This window comes from Leptonotus elevatus, chromosome 5 (genome assembly GCF_054856555.1).
Source record: "Leptonotus elevatus isolate MCC_2025b chromosome 5, RoL_Lele_1.0, whole genome shotgun sequence".
Taxonomy (NCBI): Eukaryota; Metazoa; Chordata; class Actinopteri; order Syngnathiformes; family Syngnathidae; genus Leptonotus; species Leptonotus elevatus.
In genome coordinates this window covers 18,634,273-18,655,870 of record NC_141243.1, presented here as the reverse complement: position 1 = coordinate 18,655,870, position 21,598 = coordinate 18,634,273, and the positions used below count along the sequence as shown (strand labels likewise).

At 40.2% G+C, this 21,598-nt stretch overlaps 2 protein-coding genes across 3 annotated transcripts in view; one reads left to right on the top strand and one right to left on the bottom strand.

Annotated features, from left to right (window-relative positions):
* Positions 1–7,669, top strand: part of rimbp2b (RIMS binding protein 2b) — a 106,226-nt gene extending 98,557 nt beyond the window's left edge. For both annotated transcript variants that reach the window (XM_086076753.1, XM_086076754.1), the window contains 4 exons: positions 553–579; positions 1,043–1,114; positions 2,317–2,451; positions 6,353–7,669. In XM_086076753.1, the coding sequence (XP_085932879.1) occupies positions 553–579; positions 1,043–1,114; positions 2,317–2,451; positions 6,353–6,511 (393 nt within the window). In that variant the 3' untranslated portion in view covers positions 6,512–7,669. The remainder of the gene's footprint in view (positions 1–552; positions 580–1,042; positions 1,115–2,316; positions 2,452–6,352) is intronic.
* Positions 7,670–7,699: 30 nt separating this feature from the next.
* piwil1 (piwi-like RNA-mediated gene silencing 1) overlaps positions 7,700–21,598 on the bottom strand; it is a 34,734-nt gene continuing 20,835 nt past the window's right edge. The window contains exons 7-21 of the mRNA XM_086076755.1: positions 19,979–20,059; positions 19,530–19,727; positions 19,297–19,405; positions 18,439–18,562; positions 17,836–17,953; positions 16,984–17,098; positions 16,725–16,912; positions 16,565–16,637; positions 16,262–16,462; positions 13,422–13,525; positions 13,279–13,349; positions 13,043–13,196; positions 12,834–12,959; positions 12,602–12,749; positions 7,700–8,296 (exon numbers count right to left, since the gene is read on the bottom strand). Coding sequence (XP_085932881.1) covers positions 8,180–8,296; positions 12,602–12,749; positions 12,834–12,959; positions 13,043–13,196; positions 13,279–13,349; positions 13,422–13,525; positions 16,262–16,462; positions 16,565–16,637; positions 16,725–16,912; positions 16,984–17,098; positions 17,836–17,953; positions 18,439–18,562; positions 19,297–19,405; positions 19,530–19,727; positions 19,979–20,059 — 1,927 coding nt within the window. The 3' untranslated portion in view covers positions 7,700–8,179. The remainder of the gene's footprint in view (positions 8,297–12,601; positions 12,750–12,833; positions 12,960–13,042; positions 13,197–13,278; positions 13,350–13,421; positions 13,526–16,261; positions 16,463–16,564; positions 16,638–16,724; positions 16,913–16,983; positions 17,099–17,835; positions 17,954–18,438; positions 18,563–19,296; positions 19,406–19,529; positions 19,728–19,978; positions 20,060–21,598) is intronic.

The following is a 21,598-nucleotide window of genomic DNA, read 5'->3' as shown; positions in this document are numbered from 1 at the left end:
CTTTTTTTTTTAAACAAACTTGCTGTAAAAACCAATTAAAACTAACTAAATGAAAAAAACAAACACTTTCAGCTATACTTCAGACAAAAAAAAAGAACTGTTTCTTTGCGTTATTTATTCATTTTTTTGGTGGTGGGGGGGGGGGGGGGTACGGGGATACTCAGATTGAAGTGGCCATTCCAACAACTCAACGCTGACTGCCATTTTGTCACGTTGCTTTTTACACTTAAATCTGTCCACATTGTCTTGACCACACATTATCATCTGTCTATAAAACAACATAGTTTAGCTTTCAATGGCATAATAAGTTTTTAAAGACATTAGTATTGAAACATTCGCCAACCACTTGCACTTAAACATCATTCTTGAAAAGCTGTTGAACAGGTCTGCGTATTACGTACAGTTAACATATATAGAAAACTATATATTGACCCTGTAATCTCACAAGTCAATCTGCCTTTTGAAAGGTTAAGGTGAAACTGTTTTTTTCCCCCATCCCTTGGTTTGTACTTACTCTCACCTTTCTATTGGCACTCCCACCCACCGACACAGTATGAGGGCAACAGACTAGATGACGAGGTGAGTGAGGGCGAGGAGGATGTATCGCTGTCTGCTCTGTGTGTGTTTTCCTTCCTTAAGTGTTGGAGTCCAAAGGAGACGGTGGCGTTCACAGCTCTGAGTCCAAGGCGGTCACTAATAGAAACCGCTCCACACTGCCTGAGCTAGCGTCTCTCCTCCTCACTGTGGTCTTTGTGTCAACCTGTCTGCGACATGCTGTACATACACCGCATACTGTACGATGACTGTTTAGCTTGTTTGTCCTACTTGGAGGATGCCACGGAAGTGCTGCCACCCTCTCTTCAATAGTCCCAGTCCAATTGACACTGGTGTCCATTAATGTGATGATGCTTCACATTAATCTGGAGGACACATTTCACACACTTCCCAGTCCCCCCCCGCCCAAATAGACGTGATGTTTTGCAAAGTTTGTAATGACAAAAGTGTAATAGGTTTCGTGTGTGCTGATTTTTCCTCCTAACAGGCTGAATTGACTTTCTGTGCTGGGGATGTCATCACAGTTTTTGGGGAAATAGATGAAGATGGATTTTATTATGTAAGTAGCAAACATAACTGCCATTTAAAAAAAAAAAGTTAAACATCTAGAAATTCTTACAGTTTCACATTAAAACACATTTGGTCTCATCAGAGGAGAAATCTCATCCAGTATAAATGATGTCGCTTTTCCACTGACAAAACTAGCTACAAGGTAGCTACAAGGTAGAACGTTCCTTTTTCTTTTATTTCAGATAGTTGATTAACACAAAAAAGTCAGTTGACAAAAGTCAAAATCATTGTATAAATGTTTGGATGATTGTTTTCAGCTTTAACTTATGCCAAGCCTCTTCTATAGCTCACTAGCACCCTCTACTGGGACAATGCACACCTTGAAACACCTTCAAGGGATACTTGACTATTTTCAGCAGTAAGAAGTTAATATTTTGTCCAGAATTAACTCATTAACTGCCATAAATTCATTTGAATTATTTCTATTAGTTTACCATTTTTTTCCAAACGCCCCTAATTTTTAATAATCTTTTTTTTTTATCTTTTCCTAAAAAAACTAGTGAAGTCATGCGATCAATTACAATTAAATTAATTAATTATTTGTTTATAATATTTTCTTCTTAAATTAAAAAAAAAAAAGGAAAGGTTATTTAAAATTAGGGGTGTCAGGCGATTATTTTTTTTTAATTGTAATTAATCGCATGACTTCACTAGTTAACTCATGATTAATCACACATTTTATATCTGTTCTAAATGTACAATAAAACAATTCTAGGTTTTTATACTCTTGTTAACAAAAGTGGAAACAATATCAAACTAAAAGAAATAGTTCAAATGAATTTTTGACGTTTATAGCCGTCAATGGCAGTGAATGAGTTAATTTTTTCTTCTTTTACAATTAATACATTAAAAACACATTTTCCACTTGCTGTCGACAGAAGCTGCCATCACCTGTACTGAGGAAATAAGTAACAACCAATCAGGGCTCACCTGTTTTCTGGGTTTAGTCAGCGAACTGAGCCTTGATTGGTCGTTACCTGTTTTCCTTAGCACGTCATGCCGTTTTCAGTCGACAGTAAGTGGCAAAATTAATTACATTTATAACCAGTGACGTATGCCAACTATTCGGGCCTACTACAGTGCAGCACTGTAATAAGCAAAAAAAAAAGAAAAGAAAAAAAAAGCATCTTCACCACGAGAAGCATAAAAATAACTACGCTTCAACATTGTCACCATCCTTGTACTCCTTAGGGTGAGCTCAACGGACACAACGGACTTGTTCCTTCCAACTTTCTAGAAGAAGTGCCTGATGACGTTGAGGTTTTTCTCACGGACTCACCATCACGATACCCCCAGGACACGCCCACACGGATAAAGACCAAAAGGGTACATGCTCCTTCGCAGTACTAGGCCTCAGTCATTATGTTTACTCTTCCGCTTCCGTTTCTTCTCCCCCCTTTTTTTGTTGTGTGTGCGGGCGTGTCTCATTGATCATAGCGCAAGGACATTTTAGCCGATGGTGTAAATAAATAGATGTTGTATGATCAATAAAAACTTTTAAGACTAATTACTTGGCAGAACTATTTTTGTTTATGTCGAAAACTCTGTAACTGTGTGTACGTATATCTATATATATATATATGCACTACTCACAAAAAGTTTGGGATATTTGGCTTTCAGGTAAAATTTATTTATGGAAAATGTCAAAAGTTCACGCTAGTGACATATCATGAGAGTAGGACATGTTAGTAACAACCAAATAAATAATGTAGAGCAAACTGGTCGTGACAGTAGAAGGGAGGTGAGAGGCACCCAAAACGCCCGGAGTGGCTTTCATCATCCGGTTTCTCAAGACATTGTTTACAATGTAGCAGTCGTCAGCATGAGATGTTGCCAAAGGGCGTCCACGTCTACATCTTTTTGTGACTCTCTCAGTATCTTTGTTGCAACCTGCTGAGCTCAGTGGCCACGTCCATCTGAGAACATCCTGTTTGAAGCATCACAATACTCGCAGCACTGTTGATGCATCGTTGGGCGTCGTTTTGGTCTCATGATGTCAAAATGTGAACAGCGTGATGAGGACGACAGCTCTAATTGAACCAGGACATTTGTTGGCCGATTCAAGGAGCAAACACCTGTCGTGAATTTTGGCCGTTAAGCTTCTCGTTAGAGAACATCAACGTGTGCAAAAAGTACCGAAACATTTAACAGTTGGACGTGCATTCAAAAGCTTAAAGAAGGTCACATTAAGTTCAGCTCAATGCATTTTAGGCTCGTCCTGAAATTTCACCCGAAAGCCAAACTTTTTGTGAGTCGTGTATATCTATATATATAATTTATAAAGCATTTTCAATTAAAGTATAAACTTTGTTAATTGCTCTGCTATGTCTCAAATACAGCAGTTTTAAATTTCTTTTTGAGAAGATTACTTTTGCTGTACTAAAAAACAACCCCATAGTGTGTAGGCCAGCATGATTTAAAAGTTTACAAGCATGATTTTTTTGTAACATTTTCTTTAAAAAAAACAACACCTTTGTACATGCTTCTAAATGCCTTTTTTGTTGTGGGTGGGGGGGGGGGGGTTGCTCTCTTGTAATGTAGTCCTGTCACCATTACATATATTTTTTAAATGGGATGATAAATGTTATTTTTATGTAACAAATATGCAATGATTTCAAAAATAGGTGCAGTCATATTTTTCTGTCAACTATTGAAATTCCATCACCATGTTATTTCTTTTCCTCACCTGCTTGGCAAAACAGAAGAAGAGTGTTCATTTCACACCTTAAAGGCTGTGTTTCCGTCACGTAAGTGAGCAACTGAGGATACCAAGATTACGCTCCCCCTCGTCTAATGCAGATGACATGGGTCCCCTTAGTTTCTGGTATGCAACATGGACACTTATTTGCCATTCCTGTTGATATGAAATATCACAAGTGCTTTGTGAAGCACTTGCAATATTTTTTGACTCCTCTAGATGGCGCTCTTGGTTTAAAGATGCAATGGAAGTGGATTACATTTACACTGCATCTTTAAACCAAAAGTGCCATCTCGAGGAGTAAAAAATATCACAAGTGCTTCATGAAGCTTCATGAAGCACTTGCAGTATATCACAAGTGCTTCATGAAGCTTCATGAAGCACTTGCAATATTTTTTGACTCCTCTAGATGGCACTCGGTTTAAAAACAATGGAAATTGATGACATTTCCACTGCATCTTTAAACCAAGAGCGCCATCGAGAGGAGTCAAAAAGTGCTTCATGAAGCTTCGTTTTCCCATCAAGGCAGGGTGAGAGTTGTTCCCGGGTTAGCCCAAAATCTCAACATGCTGTTTTGACCGTGCGTTGCTAGGTGACAGTAACCCCAGCCAATGCATTAGACAAGACGTGTGGTATCTTCAGTTGTTTCTCCTCCGAGTGTTGTACATGACGGTGTCTGTCTCCTCAAATGAGTCTCCTGCTGTAACTCCTTCTAAGCTAAAAGGCAATTTTGCACTGTCCCCATCCCTCAGATGTCACAACCCTACAGATAAAACTGCACCTGGCAATTACAATATGTTCACATTACAGTGACATACGCCAGAATAGGGGTTAGGAAGCAGATAGTAAAACCTACATCTATGCAAATACATTAATGAAACTCAAAAGGAATTTGAATTACAAAGATTTTCTTTTTTCTTTTGTAAAAATACAAAAATGGACTTTATAAAAGTTATGGATTATAAATTGTGCTCAGATGCTTTACAGACTGCTCAACTCGACTATACATTGGCACAAATGCTAATTAATTAACAAAACCCTCAAACATTCTGGAGAAAGAAAGTCGCACTGAAAGGCCTAAAGTTTCAAGACACCTTCCCATCACACCTGCAGGCAGTAAAAACAAAATGGACGTGGTCTTCCCTTTGTGGCTATTAACTTTCACGCTTCTAAAACTTGCACAAAGTTGAAAGCATACAGTAGGAATTACTCATCAAAAGTACAGAATATTCAGCTTTCAGGTGAAATTTCATAAACTTGAAATGCACTAATATAACCTTTACAGATTAATTTAATGTGACCTCTATTCTTTTGAATGCAAATGTCCAACATTTTAGTGTTTCAGTACTTCTTGCTAGCGTGACGTGACCTCTCTCATCTTTTTTCTTTTCTTCTTTGTTAGTCCAGACACCAAGCAAATTGTTAGTGCCATATGTGTATGTCAATCACTCAGTATTCATAGCGATTCATACGATAAAACAGTTAAAAATAAATGTAACTGTTCAATTCCGAACTTCACAAATAGTCAAAATGGTGGTCTTTGTGAATGCAAGCGCTCCGCTCATTGAAAAGCATTAGAGTGTAGTTTGATTTGTGAGGATTATTTTGATTTCAAAATGTGATTAAATGTCATGTGAATACTACAGTATAATAATCTGTCTGCAGAGGCAAAGTGGGGACACGCACATAGTGGGGCTGGATCACCCATAAATTTCATTTAAAGACTTGAACACACTTCTGTGTTTTTATATTTTGCTTCATAAATAAGGTTTTGCAAAAATAATTGTTTTTGCATTCAACCATCGAAATCAAGTACTGTACTCGCGTTTAGTAGTTGACTCGAGGTGCGTTCAATGACCCCTCCCACAGTAGGCCGTCCCACACATTCATAGAAATAGTCTTGGCAAACAGCAATGGCAAGCACGATGAGCATTTCAAAGGTTTGAGGTTTCATTAGGTGCCTTTTAAGTTTCACCCTGAAATGTGACCTTAAGCTGAATTTCCCACACTTTTGGAATAGTGTCATCCAAAAAGGCTTGGCAAAATGAAGCTTCAAGTGATGCAGAGGTGTCTCGATACTTTTGTCCACACGGCAGCTCACAGACCACAGTGTATCTCGGCCCTGTACCCTGTATGTCTTCCTGAAGTGCAACTTGAAGAAGCCTTTTAGCTTATGATTACAGAAAATGAGTCGTGACCAGTCATTTCTCTGTACACCCAGTTGTATCACTACTAGTCTCTATAGATTTATGTACTGTATCTAACAAGTGAATGTGCGACGTCCCTCTTGTCTCCAACCGCAAATGTATTTGTGTAAGGAGCTGCCATTATTTGGGGAATGTCTTGATTGTGGAAGTTAGTTCTTTACTGCGGGCAGCTTCTTACAGAAACAAGAAAGCAGTGTTTGTATTCTGCAGGGCCTCTGAGTGCTTCTAGTCTTCTTCTAGAGCTAGACTTAAGCTCACTGATGGTGTGACCGACAGCTGGCTTTTTAACACCCTCAACTGTCCCCTACGGGTCTCCCATTAGGTTCCGTGGGAAAAATGGGGTCGGCCCAGAAGAGCAGGCTCTCCCACAGTGCAGCCGCACATCCTGCAGTCCTATCAGTGCCCCAATGGACATGCTCGCCTCCAAAAAGACAAAAGGACTGCACTCCGAAGGGAAGAAACTGTTGCTTGGCGCTGTTAATAAGACAACATGACCTATTTTTGACAGTGGACATGTGGCATTTATTCAAGCCTTGTCAAGTTACTTGTGGGATGTGGGATGTGATATCGCTCGTTCAGACTGTGTGGCACTGGTCAGTTTGCTTGCTGTGCATTCGTAAGCAGTTCCCAAGTAGCGTGTCAACTTTGGATTTCCCTATCAAAATAAGCACACCGTCCAAGCAACAGGGGGCTCTCGTCACTTCCATCTCATAGGTCAAACGTACATATACTTGCCTTATAATCATTTTATTTTTACTTTTTGTCAAAACAGCATGACCATGTTCATGCAAACGTCTCATTTGTGTTGTCTAGAAAATCTTATGGCATTCCAAGTCCAGGCTACGGTAAATATCCTTTTAGAATTCGATTTTATATTTAAGCATCCAAGAGTCCTTTTGCTGATGAATTTAAAATGCCAAAAGAAATATATATATATATATATATATGCATAATATATAGTAAAAATTAGCACTTGCAGTATTATGACCCTTTGGAGCTTGACTTGACAGTGGAGTCCAACTGAAAAAAGGCTACTACCTCTTTACAGCCCCTCTACCCGCTTCATTGGAAACGTTTGAGCCTGACACCCAGATGCAGGATAAGAGTACTGTAAATTTCTGTATAGCCACACTCCTTATACTGTGTAGTGAATGTATGATCAGTTGAAAGCCAACATATTTAGCTGCCACCCACAACAGTGCAATGACCATCATAGCATTGAACCCTTATTCCATCCCCATGCATCAAAAGGGACGCTGACAAATACTGCCAAAAGATCAAACGTATGCAAAACTATCTGACAAATGTGTACACTTCTTGTTCAGAAATTTGTCAACGTGTGTTACATGATACTTAGCCCAACAGTTTGCTTAGTCCACATTGCTTCTAAACATTTGTGTGACTGTTGCTCTTTTGTAAATTGTTTATAAATGTTTATACTTGATTTTCAAACTGCCTTTTTTGTACATTCACTTTATAATTAAGCAGTGCAAGCGTGTCTCATGGTGTGAAGACCTTTTAGTTTGCAATGTGAGCTCGCTTCATTATATGAATAATCAGCCTATATTGATGGATTCAAACTACTGTGTGGGTGCATGTGCAATCTTTTCTAAATAAATTTGATATTTTGTAACATTAACATGTTTGATTGAATGAGAAGAAATGACACTTTTCTTCTCCATTTTTTATGCTTTCAATGAACATTAACAAAACTCTTCAACATGGCAGACATTGCAGCATCTGTTCAAACTCCTCCACTCGAGGTTCTTCAAAAAGAAAAATACCTTACGCAATGCAAGGCAATCCACATTTTACATACATAACATATTTATCAGCTGAACAAGCATCCTGCCTCTCAAGAGATCAACCACCTCTAAGATGAAAAATACTGAGTTAGGTGTGCTTACAAAATTGAACACTTAGGGAATAAAAGCCTGAGACAGATACCCTAGAGTCTTTTGTTTTTCTACACAGCAAACATTTCTTGAAAATAGCCCATGTAAAAAAAGGGAAAACAAATGTGGAAGACCTCAAGGGGAAGAGGTCCTCTGTTTACAACGGTTCAGACAAAGACCTCAAGGTTACAAAGGTCATGCAATTAAGTAGCTTGCACAACGTATGAACAAACAGCCAAACAGGCATCCTTCCTCTACAAATAAAAGAGGAGGTCATCCAGCTCCATGCTGGGCTCTCTGTGGAGGCTTTCACCCACAAGGAAGGCCAACTTGTGTGCATACTGGCAAGGCGCAGGGACTGCGATGATCCCCTAAAAACAAAAAGAGTTCATGAGGAAATCTCACAAAAAGCCAAGTGTGGTATGCTTCTTTTATGATGGAAACTACTGCTATGTGTCAGGGGGGGGTTTGAGGTAGGACTTTGAGCACAACATTTCAGGAAAATATTTTAATATTATATATTAATACTAATTTAAATGTAGCCGCAAGGTGGCACAAGCCAGTGTCTTCTTGTGCTGGTCCCAAGCCCGGATAAATACAGAGGGTTGTGTCAGGAAGGGCATTTGACGTAAACCTTTGGCCAAATCAAACATGCAAATCAAATATATGACTTCCATACCGGATCGGTCGAGGCCCGGGTTAACAACGACCGCCATCGGTGCTGTTGACCTACAAGGGTGCCGGTGGAAACTGGACTACTGTTGGTCGAAAAAGGCGAGGAGCAAGGTGTGTTCATAGGAAGAGGAACACCAAGAGTCTAAGACTTAGAGTAGGGACTTTGAATGTTGGAACTATGACAGGAAAAGAGCTGGTTGACATGATGCAGAGGAAGGTGGACATACTGTGTGTTCAGGAGACTAGGGTGGAAAGAGAGCAAGGCTAGAAGTTTAGGAGCAGGGTTCAAGTTCAAATTGAAAGTGTGATGATCAATGTTGTTAGTGGTTATGCGCCACAGGTAGGATGTGAGCTGGAGGAGGAAAAACGATAACTTTTGGTTAGACCTTGATGAAATGATGCAGATCATCCCAAGATGTGAGAGAGTTGTCATTGGTGCAGACTTCAATGGACATGTTGGTGCAGGAAACAGAGGTGATGAGGAGGTGATGGGCATGTTTGGTATCCAGGAGAGGAACGCAGAAGGACAGATGGTGATTGACTTTGCAAAATGAATTGAAATGGCTGTCGTGAATACTTTCTTCCAGAAGAGGCAAGAACATAAGGGTGACCTACAAGAGTGGAGGTACTGCAAAGTAGTGGTAGGTGAATCTCCATGTCCTATGATGTTTGCTGATGACATTGTGATCTGTAGTGAGAGCAGGGAACAGGTGGAGGAGAACCTAGAAGTGTGGAGGTTTGCCATGGAAAGGAGGGGAATGAATGTTAGCCATAGCAAGACGGAGTATCTGTGTGTGAATGGGAGGGACCCGAGTGGAAGAGTGAGGTTACAGGGAAAAGAGACTAAGAAGGTGGAGGAGTTTAAGTATTTAGGGTCAACAGTCCAGAGCAATGGAGAGTGTGGAAAGGAAGGGAAGAAGCGTGTGCAGGCAGGCTGGAACGGGTGGAGAAAAGTGTCAGGTGTGATGTGTGATAGAAGAGTTTCAGCTAAAATGAAAGGAAAGGTTTATAAAACTGTGGTGAGACCAGCGGTGTAGTTGGTGTGGAGACAGTGCCACTGAGGAAAAGACAGGAGGCAGAGATAAAGATGCTGAGGTTCTCTTTGGGAGTGACCAGGATGGATAGAATTAGGAATGAGTACATCAGAGGGACAGGGCATGTTAAAGCCTTTGGAGATAGTTAGAGAGGCCAGACAGATGGTTTGGACATGTCCAGAGGAGAGATAGTGAAGGATGCTGAGTTTCCAAATGCCAGGCAGGAGGTCTAGAGGAAGACCAAAGAGGAGGTTTATGGGCGTAGTTAAAGAGGACATGAAGGTAGTTGGTGTGAGAGCAGAGGATGCAGAGGATAGGGTTAGATGGAGGCAACTGATTCGCTGTGGCGACCCCTGAAGGGAAAAGCCAAAAGGAAAAGAAAAAAATATAAAAACTAATTTCACTTTTTTATTTTATATTTGGGGATTAACGATAAATTATTAGGCATGACATATTCAGGGAATATACATTTTACAAAAATAACTAATCCAATACTGTTACAAAAAAAAATACAATAGATTACAGGTACATTTTCTAAAAATTTTGATTATTTTGCAGGATTAATTTTTTTTAATGGGGGAGAGGCAGGGTGCAGTCGAATACTCACCCGCTTTCAATCGGGGAAAAAAGTAAAGTGGATGACTGGTCACAATATCCAGTAGCTACACAGACCACTGTTGCTGTCAATGGCACAGGCCACTGGCTGTACACGTGTCAGTTTTAAAGTGGTCAGTTTCAAAAGTGACTCAAAACCAATGGATGGTGACTTTTACATCATATTCAATGGAGGACTTGTTTTGAATAACATTTACAAAGAAAGTTGTGAGCGTCAATGAAAATTACTCATTTTGTTTTTCCTCTTTCACTTGTTATAACAAACAGGTCATGCAGTGAAGGTTTGAAAAATTATGAAGCTAGCAAATCTAATTTCCTTCACGGGATGAAATTGTCTAAGGTGCTGCCTTCAGGGACAGTCGAAAACAGCTGCCGTGAGCCAAGTTAGAAATTGTTTCAAATCTCTGCAGCATGGTGCTCAATTGGTTAGCATGTCTGCCTCATAGTTCTTGTGCTTTGGATTTCAGATTTAAAACCACGCATATTCATTCATTCATTGTTAATTTATTTCAGGCAGCAATCAAAATCAATAATTTATAAATTTTTCCAGACAATACTCAACTAAACCTAGCCTGAAAAGATGTGGGAGGAAGAAAAACGTATTAAGTCCCACCCCAATTTCATTAATATTAAATTTTGAAAACAAATGTTGCTACTTTCCTGCAAGCAGCATATTAAACATCCATAAGACAGAAAATGGCAGACAAAGAGATTTAATGATTAAACGACAATCAGGCATGAAAACGGGTAAAAAAGGAGAGAAGCACTTGGAGTAAGGGAGTAGGGATGCGCGATATCGTTGACCAATTTGCCGTCATACAGATAAACCAGATAATAAAGAAAATGTTTTTTTTTAATGTTTAAAATTTTACGGCGTCAAGAAAAACAGTTAAAGAAAATGCAAACATCTTTGCCACATTTATTGGACGATGATGGATGTTGAAAAAACTGCATGTTCAAGTAGGGATGGGAACCTTTCACATTTGAACTGGTTTGGTTCCAATTGTCAGTATTGGGGTATCAATACCGGTACTGAACAGATTTGTCCTTTTGTTCTGTTTGTGGTAATAAATGTCAATTTATTTAACAATAAAATAATAATTATATAAAAGATCATTCACTTTAACCGCTATTTTTAATTAAATAAAATCTGACAAACAATAAAACATCATGAATTTAAAACACGAGCCAGAGAAGATTGAGTAAAAATATAAAAATAAAATTAAGATATAGCATTAATAAAGTGTTAATACCAAAATATATTAATATTACAAATTACAAAATGAGAAGCAAAGTTCTTTACAATGAACAACGTAAAGAACAAAGTTAAGCAGTAATAAAAGAACAGAAGATAAATAATGGAATTAGTGTTATTTTGGTTCCTTGTGCAGTTTAAACAAATTTTCAAGAACTTGCCTGCCACACAGCGCGATGAATTCGAACCCAACTTTGCGGGGTAACATCTTGCAAAAAATGACAGAAGAGGACTTGAACGACAATGAAAATAATTGGGACCCGGGGCAAGCTCATTTTAATGTGTAATTATCCGACGCGGTATGTAATGCTTGCTACTGCTAAATGTTGGCCACAAGATTTAACTACCCATGAAATTATAAATATGGTATAAGTACGTGGTAAGTATTGTTCTCAAATTCTATAATATATTGTAACGGTGGTAAGGCCACACCCCTTACACCAGGATTCGAATCAGTGGTTGAAGCTGGACATCTGCCGTGTCCGCGCTGGGGAGAGGCGGGCGACGCGGCGGTGCTCCCCGTATATGGCCAACTGATGGTGGCGACATCTCAGCTGCCGCTCAGCCTCAGCACCAAGAAGTCCACACTCTTTCCCAACTTAAGACGTGCTTCGAAACATGTCACTGTCTGATTTAACGTGAATCGCTGCCGTATTGGGTACCCATCCCACCCGGAGTTCACTGATACACGGAATCTCGTCACCCCCGCAAAAAAAAATTCTCATTGGATCTACACAATTCACGTAAGTGACCTAGTTTGGTTTCAAAACACCAAATTTTGCAGAAAGGTGAGGACTTTTCCTGCTTGAATAATTGATGGTCACATTTTCGATAATGGATTAATCTTTTAGAGACCTTTTAATAATTTTTTTTTTTATCCAATTCATCGATCATTTGATACATATCTTCTCCCTGTAATGAATTCAATTCCATAACGGTTGAAAAGGATTTGAAAATCATTGTGAGGATGAGCGTGTTTAGAAAATGGATGGATGTATTTTGTTTTTAATCCACGTCCCAATTTCATTGTAATTGTTTGTATTTGTTGTTGAGGGGTCAAGAATGAAGTCTTAAATATAAAGAATAAGGTGACTTGCCTGCCAGTTGTAGTACATGTGGCACAGCTTGTATGTGAGCCGCTGCATATGGTCAGGCTTCAGTCCACTGGTGTCATACACAACATTGTAGTGAGTAGGGGAGACACTGCCAAGGTTGACTGCCTGGCTCACAATGTAGAAGTCATACCTGGCAAATAAAGGTCAAAACCATTCTTGTCCTTCCAAAGAAAACATTTATGATTTTGAATGTGGAAAAAAGACTTCGGTGTACCACTCGGGACGGGTGACCTCAGTGTCGACGACTGTCCCTGGTGGTGGGTTGAGGATCTTCCCACTGCTGTGCTCAAAGAACCTGCAGGTGATGCGCTTTTTCACCACAACCACACTCAGCTTGGGCCTGGCCAAATTGAGTAAAAAAAACAAAAAAAGTTTTTAAAAATGTCATGTTCACTCAAGTGTCTCACCTGAAGGAGCACACACATGTAGTCTTGGCCCATAGACTTAATGGAGTCGATGATCTGTGCCACCTCATAGTTGACCACAATGTGCAGCTGTCCATCCCCCACTCCATCACGGTACACAATGATGCGGGATGGCAAGCATTTGTTGAATTTGTAGTAGTCTTTGAGCGCACCTGCAAAGAAATGTTTTACTAATAGTAGCACTAACCATTCTATGATTTTGCATAAGGTAAAATATTTGAATTTTGAACTTGCCAGCAAAGGCCATCTTCAGTCCATCCATAATTTCCTGACCTCTGCTTTGCAGTTTGACCTTTGAGTACCATCTTGACAACAACAAAAAAAGTTACACATTGTAGCAGTTACAGCCATGCATTGTCCTGGGTCTATTCTCAAACCTGCTCATGTTCTGATTGAGGCTGGCCACCAAAGCACCAATGGACCTTTTCCCAGTCGCAGTGTCATGGTAGCAATCCACACCCACAATCATCAGCTGCTTCAGCTGCACACAACAAAATGTTAATGGAACAATGTTGGTTTTGTGGTTATTAGCTTACTGCCCTCAAAGTACTGTGGATTTATTGACTGACAACAAATACTAACATTCCATGTTTGCACAAGAAGACAAGACCTCTTGATTGTATAACTCAAGTTCAGAAACCATTTTCAAGTTTCATGTTTTGCCATCTATTAGTATGATTCCGCTAACTAATGTTTTAGGTTTTTCAATGCAATCCAATAACCAAAATATTTAAAGTAATGCACTTTTCATTGGTATGTATTAGTGATGTTACGAGACGTGCCGGTGCTTCGAGGCTTGTATTGAGTAATGTAGTGGGCGTATGCCCGAAGTGTGTATCGAAGCTTGCATTGAGAGGAGCAAAAAATGATGACATCCGAAGCCTCACTTGGCTGTTGTACCACGTGACTGCTTCGGGAAATGCTTCCGATTGTTACGCGAGCCATGAACCCCTCAAACAGCAGCTCCATTCACTCCATTGTGCATTTTTTGTTTTGTTTTTTTGAAGCGTCATCGCCAGCTCATTGTTTGGATAAAGCTATTGCAGTTTTGTAGTAGTGTTAGCCGTTTAATTTAGTGAGATAGTTGGAGAGCAGAGAAAACGAGTGTCATCTGGCACTGTGCAAACGCACGCACTACTAGGAATCCTTACAAGACAGTATGGCATTTGTAGCGTAGCGATAAAACACGCAGCTTTCATACCGGTGCAGTTTACGAGTGGGTTCAAGCCTCACTTTTAGCAAAATCATTTTCGTCACATTGATTTAAAATATATATAATTTTCACCATGATTGTATTTATGGTGTCTTTGTGTTTCACGGAAGTTTACTTTGTACATGTGAAAGGGTGAGAAAAAAAGAAAGTACACACGCAGAGTGAATTAATAAATTCTATATACATCATGTTGACAAAATTTATAGTTAAACCTTAATACTTCAGTCAAAACAAACATAAAAATCATCTATGCATCACACATTGTGCGGTTAAGATACAGCTGCCTGCCATTATACATCTGGCCACTGTGGCCAGCAGGTGGTTTCTCGTGTGCAGATGAAGCTTCAAGAAATTAACCCTTTCTCAAACCAATTGCTGAAATGGTTCTCGCCATCACTAATATTTATTACTTGTGGATTAATCCAATTCCAAATATGCTAATCGACAATTTCGAACAACCACGCATTTCTGATATTTCTGCAATGCAAATGCTTCCTTTACACGGTGAAAACAATTGGCATATTATATTGTTTTTGTCATATGTCTGCGCTCAGGCTTGTTGTGTTTTAGTCAGTGCAGCCTGAGTGACGTTGGGCAGATCCTCTAGTGACGCACCTGCTACAGATTTGTAATCAAGCTGACTGAGGCCCTGTCCAGACCGAAGCAAAGCCGGCTTCGTTCCTCAAAAAATCTCGTACACACAGAGGCGTTTCAAGACATAGCTAGCGCAACCACAGGAAATTAACGAAAAAGCGTAGACGAATCAGCGAAGAAGATGAACACTTTTGGACTTTTTTCTTTTACAGAACATGGACAACATGAAAAAGACGAACACAGGAGAAGTGACAATGGCGGGTGATTTAAGTACAACACCGAACGTGGGAATAAAGTGGCAAAATATTTTGCTGCAAAAACATAAGCAAGCTAAGGAGGCTGCGTAAAACGACTACGACACGGCTATCCGCCATTGTTGTTGACAGACTGACGGTTTGCGCGCAGTCATGCGAGATTTGGCGCATACGTCATCAAACAGCGACAATGCGTCGTCATTGAGCTGTGACCATTACGTCATCGCTGGAGCAGTATCCTGCATTTGGTGTCCAGACGGAAGCGTTTTGAAATCTTTTTTTTTTTTTCTTTCTTTTTCTTAAATCTTTCCACTCTGGAACCCGGTTTCAAAAGTGATCGGTTTCAAGCTCCGAAACCGCGCCTTCGTGTGGACGAACGGCCTGAATGGTAAGAAACTTGTGAGGATACATTGAAACGGACCTTTCGTGTGGACGGGGCCTTAAAAGGCAGCTGAAGCTGCTCCTTTGCCGTTCCTTGTTTCTTGCTTAGCCTCAACCTTTGGCTACGTTCACACTGCAGCTCAATTCCGATTTTTGCCCATATGCAGCACGACACCCATCGATTTTTTCATGCAGTGTGAACAGTACAATTCCGATTTTTTCAAATCCGACATGGGCTACTTTTGTATCGGATATGTATGCAATGCGTCTGCACTGTGCACGCACACTCAAGCAAGAGTTAAGAGTTACATTGAGTCATGGGAGTGCCTTTGTATTACCAATATTTAAAACGGATGACATCAAATGCAGTCAAATACAGAACTTCAAGAATATGGCATGCAATGTGAAAGCACATGCAGTATGTACATAAATATATTAAGTATTTACATAAATTAACCTGTATACATCCTAATATTTCGAATTAATAAAAAAATTATATAATATTTATATAATATTTGAAATTCTTATGTCAGTTTTAATTTTGCTGCTTTTGCTAATGTTTTAGATTTTTGTCGAGGTACCGTTTCAGTACCGGTATCGAGGTATTTTATGCAGGTACAGTATCAAAGTCAAAATGTTGGTATTGTGACAACACTATCCTAACAAGCAGAAAAACCAGACAAATTTGCCATGATTAAACAATAACTTTCTCCGGTACAGGGGAACCGCGTACAAATTTCTTGAACATCTTGTCGTAGCGATGCCTGTGACTTACAGGTATTTCCACACTCCATAGCTCTCCACCAATCTTGCAGGTCATCTGCAGCACAATCTTGGTCGCAATAGTCATGAGGGCTTGAGGTCGGCTGATGGTACGGGCCACAACACACTGGCTGGGAGTGGGGCAATCCACACACAGGTACTTCTTAATGCTGTCATATTTGTCCTTCCTGTTGCTGGTGAGGACCACCACCACCTACAAGGAAGCACAATCATTTACAAACATTTAAACAACAAAACACTGACTTGTATGTAAATCAGTCATGTACAATCACAACAGAATTTTTTTTCCACCAACCATCTGTGTCTCAGCTCTGACACTGTGCTGCAGGGCTCTCAGCAGAGACTCCTGATGATCTTCATACTCAACCCTAATGGAGGGTGCGGGTGCAACAATTTAACGACAAACGCTGCATGCATGCAACTACATGGGTATCAAGACACTTAATGGCCCTCACATGACAGCTTTTTCTAGGGTGATCCTAAGTGGGCCTGCAACTTTGTACAGAGTCTCCAGGAGGCTTTGAGCCTCCCTGCTGTTTCGTCGAGTGTAAAGCAGTAGCCAATTTTTCAGAGGAGGAGAGGAAATCACAGGAAGCCCACGCATCTCTTTCGCCCAATCAGCTGTCCTGGGGTTGTAACCATACTAAGGGACAAATGTGTCAATATTAATTTAAACTTAAAAGAACAAATACATGCAACTCTGAAGCATTTTACCGATCTTGCATTCTGGAAAATCCTCTCTGGTGGGAGGACTCTGCCAGTCAGGTTTAAAAGCTGCTTGTCAAAGTCGAGTCCCCACTTCTCCAACTCACCATGTGCTGCAGTATCCCTGTGAAGTCATGTTAAAGCCAGAATTATCATTTTTTCAGAGTTCCCCAGAACAGATAAAGCAGCCTGAAAATGTCATATCACAACTATCATGACCAAAAGCATCACCATTTATTACACTTTGACTAAATAAACAAGTTCAGGGTGTACCCCGTCTACTACCCGAAGACAGCTGGGATAGGCTCCAGCTCCCCGGCAACTAGGGATGCTCTAATCGATCGGTCACCGATCATGATCGGACGATATTCATGAAAAAGTACGTGATTGAAATATTTACTTAATCATTTAAAAACATAACTGACAAACTAGCATATGTTTTAGCATAATAGCATGCTACCATATGGTTTGAGCTAGTGTATGTTTAACCGTGCGTGCGCCCAAAAGTGTGGTGCGCCTTATGTGTGTTAAACACAGAAATAGCACCAGTAACTGACTGCGCCTTATAATACGGTGCGCCTTATGGTCGTGGAAAATACGGTAAATACTGTTTTTGTCTAAATTTAAGGTGATTACATGGTTGCTTTTTTTCAGATAATATAGCCAATGGCACTTAATGCGGAACAATCAGCATTGCGGGTGTAACGATGCAGTGTTCAACAAAATACAGACAATCACAGTTTGTAGCTCTGCGTTATTGCAATCAAATGGCAACCATTCCAAAGTAGAACAGGACAACTGTCTTTGAAGTTTGTAGCCACAAGATTAACAACCAAGTTGGACACCATAGTGTACACTTACTTGTTTATGGTAGCAGAAAATCTGAGAAGGCGTCCTACCCTCTGTTCTGGGACCAGTCTGGTGTGCATACTGAGGTCCTTCATGATGGTGTAGTCTGCTCGCATTTTATCAGTCAGACCTTGACAAAGAAGTTTAAAGGGGAAGTCAAACTTAAAAATGTCTTGACAAAAATGTGTTATATGTGACCTTACCAGTTTAAACATGACATTATGATGAATATTACAATTGTGGAATAGGAGTTATGCAGCAAAATCCAGCCATTTTTATCCATCTCAGGGAGCAGCCATTTTGACACTTGCTGTCGACTGAAGATGACAACAGTTGCTCAGGGCTCAGGTAACAACCAATCACAGCTCTGCTTCAGAAAATAATTGAACTGTGGTTGGTCGTTGCCTGAGCCCTGAGCAACTGTTGTCATCTTCAGTCGACAGCAGGGGGGGGGCTTCCCCTTTAATTTCTGCTTACATTGCAATTTTTTTTAAAGCGTTAATTCACTGACTGTTACCACACATAAATTGCATTATTACGAACTTTCAATTATCACTAGAATTGAGGGTTGAATTTGGAATTAATAACCTGCATTTTTCATTTTCTAATGAGTACCTGTAAGGTAGCACAGTTCTGGGATGAGCAAAGCTGGTCCAGAAGGAGTTTGTCCTGGGGCAACCCTCTTCACGTGGCTGACCAGGAGAACTTGATTGCTCTCAATGATTTCCAGACCATATTGCTATAAACATTTTAAAACAGTTAAACCAAATTAGTTGCACTTTATGAAAAAAACTACAGATTCTGGGGGTGCCACAAACAACTACTTTGCTAGGCAACTAGTCACTAATAGTAGCTGTAATTAGTTTATGGACTGTCAATGCTGCTTGTCAGTAGCGCATTTTCAGACAGTCCATTCATATGCAAGTTTGTGCGTGTTGTCAACTCATGTCGAAAGTGGCGTAATGCCGACGAATTCGGCCTTCGGAGGACCCAGCATTGTGAATTTAATGAGCAGCAACGGATTACGTCACCGGAGTTAGAGGCTTTTTAAAATATCCGTTATATTCATGTTATGGCCACAACGCGTCAGCGTTTTTTGATTTCCGTAACAAAATACGGACAATCCATAACGGCTGGCAGTTCTGTTTTTCCAAGTCCCAAATATTGTGCCGATCGCTTTTATATTTTAACAGGTTGAAGATGACAAGAGTAGGAACGTGCCAGAGATTCCGTTACTGTATATTCATTTAGTAGCGGCGCTGTGCCCCAGACTAGACTTTTGCCTGCCCCAAAATGAGGTTAATGGAAAACCGCAGGGCAATCATACTATTCACACTGACATGAACGTTTTGGGGTGTTTTGACTATCGTTTCGGCCAAGAACATTCACTTTGGTACATCCGTCATGATGGCTAATTAAATTTCCTTACATCCGGCAGTCAGAGCATTCAGACAAATAGTTTGTATAACTAACATTTCTGTAGTAGTCCTTGAAAGAGATTTCCGTGTCCCCCCGCTTGAATGTGTTGGACGGTGTTTGATTCCAAGCAATGTCATCAATCCTATAGGTTTTGTTGTTGTATCTAGCAATGGCAGAGCATCGGTAGAAAAAGAATAGTTAAGAACAAAGAAACATATGTCAATTGATGATTAGTAATGGCTGACTTCAGCTGATTATGTGAGTAGTAAAAAAAAAAAACTTCTTACTTGGTGAGAACAATGAGTCCAACAAGCTCCTTGGCGCAAACATCACTGAAGGAATGCGATCCACACCGCTGCCTCAGGTTTGCCATAAAGTCGAGAACGGTCTCACTACGCAGCACCTTGTGGCTCACGTCGGTGCATAGCATAAAGGATGACTCAAACTGCAAGATGGCTGTGGCATAGCCTGGCCATATGGTCAGTCTGAGTGGGTATGGGAGTAATTTAAGGTTATTTGTAAAAACACTAAGTGACCGTTATGTGCTTACCCAGTACTGAATCATGTACATATTCAAACATTAGGTAAGAGATTTCAATCAAAACACAACTGGATTCTCACAATTGTTCTATTCTGTTCTAACTCTTCTCCATTTATTATTACCCAGGAAATGAGTTTTTACATAACCCAATTAAGCAATTTTTTTTAATAGTTCTAAAAGCAAAGCAGTATGTACCTGTGCTGCGGGATGTTGAGTGGATCTTTGGCGTTGTAATAATTGCGTCCAATCTGCTGCATGCCAAGGATCCTCAAAATCCTTCAAAAGAAATACACAAAACAATTAGAGTGTGAAAACAGTCACTGATCAGGAACGGGCTTTCGCACAACTGAATTTCCATATGCATACAAGATACATGAATCAAACTCCGTCCGCGAAACGAGCCTAAAAATCAGCAGGTGATCGCTTGCCTCTGCGGCTAGGCTGAAGGTAAAACGCTGCGCCCCCACCCAGAAACGTCCTGGACAGGCCAAAACAAATCTGTCGGACTATACCTTTAAGCAACTGTACATGACTTCAGGATGACACTGTGTCGATGTTGGTGGAAAAAGTTTGTGTTGGCAATAACGGGCTTCGAGCGCTTCGGATTACTAGCTCAGTGGATCTAGTGGATGAGTGTCCACCCTGAGACTGGGAGGTTGTGGTTTCAATCCCTGAAAAAAGTCAGACTCCATTACCGCCGAGAATTACTTTTCTGTTCGTATCACTGCAAGGCGCGCTGCATCCAGCTGACAGACGCGTGTTCCACCGTAATTATAACTTTGAAAACTCACGATAACATCTCTGACAACGACACTGATAACGAAGACAATGTCTTTACCAATGAGCCAAGGGGGTATCTTTATGAACCCTAATATACTCATGCCGAAATTTGTCAGATGGAGTTTGAACGGGCAGAGACAGAGAGCAAGGAAGGATAGAGAAGTGATACAACTTGATAGTGGCACATCAGCTGGAGCCCTGAGAGAGTGAGTGGCTGTCACTGACAAATGGGGTGCACTTGTTTGAAGTGCTCAAAAAGCGATGAAAAGTGTGCGGAGATTCAGGGACATTTTATTGGTACAGCCCGCAAAAATTATGCATCTGCATTATTTTTACATATAGAATAATATAATATAGTGCGACTGAAAAGAATGCTGCCAGCAGATGTGGTTGGTAACCTCACCTTTTTGTCTTCACACAAACTACTGTTGGCCACAGCCGAACACAAGAAACTTTACTTGCAAGCCGAATTAGCACACCTTACCAACAATGTATGGATGAGTCCCTTTCCACCGCGAGACGTGCGATGTGCTCACTACCATCCGGAGATAAGAATACAAAACAGAATGTGCAACACAGGAACAGAACACTAGGGGTGTGCCAAAATAATCGATTTTCGTAAGAAGCGCGATACTCATTTAGTACGATTCAGAATCGATTTTAAATGTCCCAAAATAGATTTTATTTAAATTATTTTATACTGTCTTCCCTTTGTTTGTGTGTGCTTTTATTGGGAGCGCTGTTCATGTTGTACCCAATTTGGCCACCTAGGGGCAGTATGGTTCCACGCGGTCTGATACACTGTAGTTGTAGCCACATTAGAGAGTAGAAGGAAAAAGTCACGATCAAGTTATTCCAATAAAAGTTGTTTTTTTGCAGCGTGGAGCCGTTCTTTTGAATGCTAAAAGTGCCACAAGTAGGGCACTAACTAGCATTAGTGAGTCAGACTGGAGTAGATCATTACAATTCCTGGAACATCTACAAATTGAAGCAAAAATCATTGTCAATCAAATTATTTTGAATCAAAAATATTTC